Raw genomic sequence first — 5,824 nt, forward strand, 5'->3', positions numbered from 1 at the left:
AAAAAAAAAAAAAAAAAAAAAAAAAAAAGAAAAAAAAAAAACTTATGGTAAGTAATTTTTTTACTGTAAGACAATATGTATATGATTTATCATTTGTATACACTGAAACAAAATTCAAAATTAGACTGAAGAGAAAAAAGATTCTGAAAAGTCATATAAAAACTATTTGCCAAAGATTTCTGAAAAGAATTACAAGACAAAGTTTCCCCCAAAATTAATCTCTTTGCCTGAAATACTACTCTATATGACAGATACTAAAAAAAAAAAAAAAAAAAAAAAATCTGTCTTTTTATATTGATAGTTTTTACCCCCACACTGAGGAACACTGTACAATTTTTTTTTATTACACTAAAGTTGTGTTTTTTCAATACAAAAATGTGTACTAAGAAGAAAAATTAAAAAATAAGTCAAATGGCCCTAATTATCATTTTAAAAAATAATTATACATGCAATAAAAAGAAAAGGTACAAAAGAAAAAGAAAAATTTCCCTTCTTATCTCAATGTAAAGGAAGGGACTATAAAGATTTTCCTATAGTACTCTATTTTAAAGTGCAGTTTGGGGACATCCTTGGTAGTCCAGTGGTTAAGAATCCGCCTTCCAATGCACAGGACACGGGTTTGATCCCTAGTTGGGGAACTAAGGTCCCACCTGCTGTGGGGCAACTAAGCCCGCTCACCACAACTAGAGAGCCCGTGCACTCTAGAGCTCATGCACCACAACTAGAGAGAAGCCCACATGCCGCAATGAAAGATCCCATGTACAGCAACTAAGACCCAACTAAGCCAAAAATAAATTTTTTTAAAAAGTGCAGTTTTCTTACCTTAACATTTTCTACTGCCTCCAAAATTCTCTCTCTCAGGTTTGCAGAATCATTTATTTGATTTTTTAAATTTCTGATGACAATATCAAAGTGATTTCCTTTGAGCTGACCAAGTCTAAGGGAATCATCTACAGACCGAGTATTAAACACATTCATTCTTTTCTTTTCAATTTCTTTTTCAATATTTTTCAACCTATAAATGATAAATCATATAGACTCAGTTAAATCTTACATTTAAAAAATTAGTTTAAATGCTTAAACATTAAAAAATTATGTTAAAAATGTCAAAAAATTAGTTTAAATAAAGTTTAAATGACAGTTGGCAGACAACCACTTATATCAGAATACTAAAACAAAAATTGGGGGAACTATTTCAAAAACACATCTTTCATTTATTTCAACAAATGTACACTAAAAACCCTTTATCATAGGAACATATTAAGAGTTATTTTAAGAACTGGAACACATATACCTAATGCTACTACTCTATCTATGTAGCCTTCTGACTTCTTAGTTCAAGGGATAGAACCTCTTAACTGTTCTCTGCTCTTCCTGTCCTTAGACTTTGCTCCTTTCCTCCTCAGTCTCTCTTTCTCCAATGTTACCAAAAAACCACTAGTGCCAGAGGATTTTCCTAAAATTCTGCTCTGAACACTTCCTTATTCAAATTTTCAATTTTTCACCAACATCTAAATAATAGATTCCAATTGTCTTAGCCTAACTTTTAAGATCCTGTAAGAACTGATGTAAATTCTTCTTTACATCTTATTTTCTGTAGTCCTTACAGGAACTATCTGCTTTATTAGGCAGACTTTTTAGCTTACTGCCCCTCTAAACTATCTTCAGATTTTCTGCATCTGCTAAAATCTTACTGTTAGTTGATGGATAATTAAAATCCCCTACCCATAAGCCAAATCAAAGTACCTGCTCCTCCTAGAAACTAATAACTTGTTTCGTCTTTGATGGTTAAAAACTAATTTTTAACATCTAAATACCTTTTAACATCTAAAGTCATTCTCTCTTACTATACTGCACTTCTTGACCACAAAGACAAAATCATAAACAATTTTTTTTGTCCCACATATAAGAACTTAGAAACATCTATCTGCAAGTAGTGAATACTTAAACATCTGATGACTAAAGATTAATATATCAATATTACATCAAGTTAGGCAGAATTCTGGTTCAATGATTCAACTTTCTGAACTTTATCTTGAGGAAAGTATCCACAAGGCACAGATTTAAGTACAATCATATTAATCACAGTAGTATTTACAGTGAAAAACTGGAACAAATTTCTATGTCCTAAAACAGAGGAATGTTAAATAAATTAGTCCGTATAATGAACATGACTCTGAAATATTTCATGACATAAATTTTCATTAAGAATACTAATTATTTTTATAAGTAAAATATAAATTACACACACAGGGCGATTTTCACATATGTAAGAAATGGCTTTGTAGCATCTGTATGTAGCATAGTATTTGAAAAAAGACTGGAAGGAAATGGATCAAAATGTTATTGTGGTTATTTCTGAGTAAGATAACTTTTAGTGACATTTAATTTCTTTTTTATTTTCTAAATCTTCTATAATAAACATGTATTTCTTCTAAATACACGTATTATCTTCTAAATAATACATGTACTATCTTCTAAATAAACATGTATTATCTTCTAAATAGAGTTTTGTTTTGTTGTTCAATAGAGTTTTGTTTCTAAATAGTTTAGAGTTCTAAATAGAGTTTTGTTTTGTTCAACAACAAAACTCTATTTAGAAGATAATTATACTATTAATGCAGAATATGTGCTGAGTAAGCCTGTAATCAATTACTATTGATAGTGAGATTAATATGCTCCCAGTATTATTCTGAGTTTTTGATGCAATAAGAAAATAAAGTCTGTCCTTTAAAGTAACATCTTATTACCTCTCTGGTGTCACTTTTCTAACAACCATTGCTTGATAAGTGATGGCTTTCTTGTCTTTAAGTCCTGCATAACTAAAATCCGAAGGAATCACTCCAAGTTTGATAGCTAAAAAACCAACTGCTTCAAACATTTCCAGATTTTCTTTTCGTAGGGTAAAGGCTGAAACAAAAACAATCCCCGATTACAAAAAAAAGAGCTAACATACATCAATCACATTCTTAGCAGATTGACAGATCATTATAATGAATCAAATCACTAATTTAAATAATGAGTACTTTTAAATCAAAATACAACCAGTAAAATACAAAACCCCATGGATTTCAGCGCTCATTTTTAAAATGCTAGTGGGCTCATTAAAGGCTTACAGAAAAATAAAAATCCAAATTCCCTGATCTGACGTTCATACTGGCCCCAGTCACACTAGCCCTAATCTACCCTTCCAGTCTCCGCATGTGCCACTCCCATTCATATAACCTATAATCCTAACACAGAGGACTCCTCACAATCCTTGGATGGACTAGAGCCTTCATGTGCTCCCTCCATTTACTATTTGCCATACTTCTATTCATGCTTCAAGACCCAATGGCCACAGCAGCAATCACGTTTGTCTTGTTTTTGTTTTTGTTTTTGCGGTACGCAGGCCTCTCACTGCCTTGGCCTCTCCCGTTGCGGAGCACAGGCTCCGGATACGCAGGTTCAGTGGCCATGGCTCATGGGCCCAGCCTCTCCGTGGCATGTGGGATCCTCCCGGACCGGGGCACGAACCCGTGTCCCCTGCATCGGCAGGCGAACTCTCAACCACTGCGCCACCAGGGAAGCCCTATCTTACTGACCATTATATCTTCAGCCTAACACATAGTAAGTATTCAGGTATTTATTGAATGAATGAATAAATGAACTTTACAGGAAGTTAATTACTTAAATCTGCATGTCTCCACTAGCTGTCATTATCTATATTGTGACACTGAACACCATGTTATAATTTATCTCTTTAAGTTGTGCACCCCACGGACTAGGAGTTCCAGGCCAGCAAACCAGGAAATAAAACCATACTTGCTTCGTGCTAGCTGCTTCAAATGTCTACTAGATGAGAGAGCAGGAGTGAGGTTGCAGAAGAGGAAGGAGGAACAAGCGCAGTAACGGCCACCAAAACAGCCCCCCTACTTGTTGGCCTATATAACCTGCCAACATTGACAGTAACAAAATACCTCAATCCTCAGTTCACCATATACATATAAGATGCTTCAAAGTACTGCCCTTTTCCCTCAAATCATGAAAAGGAAATTCAAAGTTTTCTGCAGAATAATTTCTATTTTGTGCACCTCTTGTAAGTGTCATCAGCAGCTACATGGGTCTCTCTGAGGAGAGCTCTAAGAAAAATGAACGTTTAACGTACATGTGACTCAGGAAGTAGAAGGATGTGAAATTTACCTATCTATCTATCTCTGAACATATGAAATAGCTAAACAAAAGCTTGTAATGTCTACACTTTAGAAATCATGCTGTTTATAAGAAAGGGAAAGATCTGTATGTTCTTTAGATCTCTATATAAATAACCTCAAAAAACATGAAAATAGCAAGTCCCAAAAATATGAAGAAAAACATGCATTTATGAAAAAGTTTTTAAAATCAGCAATAATGCTTCAATATTTGTACATATTGTGAAATGATCACTACAAAATTTTTTTCCTTGTGATGAGAACTGTTAAGATCTACTCCTTTAGCAACTTTCAAATATACAACACAGTATTATTAACCGTAGTCACCATGCTGTACATTATACCCCAGGACTTATTTATTTTATCACTGGGAGTTTGTACCTTTTGACCACCTTCATCGATGAATAAAATAGATTATTTTAAATAAATTCATATCTTTTAAAATTCATTTTAAATTGCTAATAGGTTAAATACAATTAACACATAAACAAAGGCGGTTTGGGGTTCACAGTAATTTATAAGAGCTATACTAGTCCTGGAACCAAACATTTGAGAATCAATTAGTAATAATGTGAAAAAATATAGTAGTCTTTCAAATATACCAAATCTACGGAATTAGACACCACTAAAATATCTTAAAAGTGTTGCGGCAGCCTGGCTAGGAGGTACAAACTGTGAAAAACAGACCAAGAAAGTGTATTATATAAAGTAAGAAGGCTAGGAGAGCAACACTTAAAGTTTTAAAGTACATGTGTTTGATAACTAGAGTTCAATGTGTCAAATCTGTCCCTGACAATCTAGGCATGTCACTCACAGGTCATTAGGCAAGCTCAGCCATCTAAGAAGGAGCCTCCAAATTGTTTGAGATTGTATCAGTTTGTTGCTGATTAGCCTTAGTGCATAGGTATATCTTATCCATGAAGATACAGAATTTAGAATAGAAATATTTAAGACGATCAAATTCACGGTTTTTAGTATTTGTGTTAATGAATGTCTTATGCACTTGGAATGCACTTGGAATGCTTAAGGTAATGAAACTCAAGTAATTCCAATTAAAAATGTCTAATTGATTTAAACTTGTCTTTCTTACACTGAAATCTCATTAAGTTAGTAAATAATATTGGCACATATAAGAAAATGTAAACATCACCAAATTTATGTTGAATTTATAAGATTTATAACATTTTCTTAATTACTTAATTACCTGGAATAAATGAAGTATTGGAAAAGAAAATCAACTATGCTAAATTTTAAAATTCAATTTTAGAGACTTCCACTTCTAGCTGTAAACTTCCACTGTAAACAAACAGAAAAAAACTAGACAAAACATATGAAACACCTGTCTTTGGACCCCGGACTAAACGCATCACAGAACTCTGATCCAAAAGGAAATGCAAAACAAACGAGGTGAGTCTTAAAATACCATGGTTTTGGACTTCCCTGGTGGCGCAGTGGTTGAGAGTCCGCCTGCCGATGCAGGGGACACGGGTTAGTGCGCCGGTCCGGGAGGATCCCACATGCCGCGGAGCGGCTGGGCCCGTGAGCCATGGCCACTGAGTCTGCGCGTCCGGAGCCTGTGCTCCGCAACGGGAGAGGCCGCAACAGTGAGAGGCCGCGTACCGCAAAAAAAAAAA

The 5,824-nt window shown here is 34.3% G+C and overlaps 1 protein-coding gene across 5 annotated transcripts in view; it reads right to left on the reverse strand.

Moving 5' to 3' along the window:
* Positions 1–5,824, reverse strand: part of PUS7L (pseudouridine synthase 7 like) — a 39,959-nt gene that overhangs the window by 25,618 nt on the left and 8,517 nt on the right. For all 5 annotated transcript variants that reach the window (XR_003002614.1, XR_003002615.1, XR_003002613.1 and 2 more), the window contains 2 exons: positions 2,751–2,910; positions 823–1,015 (listed from right to left, as the gene is read on the reverse strand). Coding sequence is in view for 1 of the 5 variants with exons in the window: in XM_024740419.1 (XP_024596187.1) it covers positions 823–1,015; positions 2,751–2,910 (353 nt within the window). In the remaining 4 variants the exon portion in view is untranslated. The remainder of the gene's footprint in view (positions 1–822; positions 1,016–2,750; positions 2,911–5,824) is intronic.

This window comes from Neophocaena asiaeorientalis, unplaced genomic scaffold (assembly GCF_003031525.2).
Source record: "Neophocaena asiaeorientalis asiaeorientalis breed wild unplaced genomic scaffold, Neophocaena_asiaeorientalis_V1.1 scaffold340, whole genome shotgun sequence".
Lineage (NCBI taxonomy): Eukaryota > Metazoa > Chordata > Mammalia > Artiodactyla > Phocoenidae > Neophocaena > Neophocaena asiaeorientalis.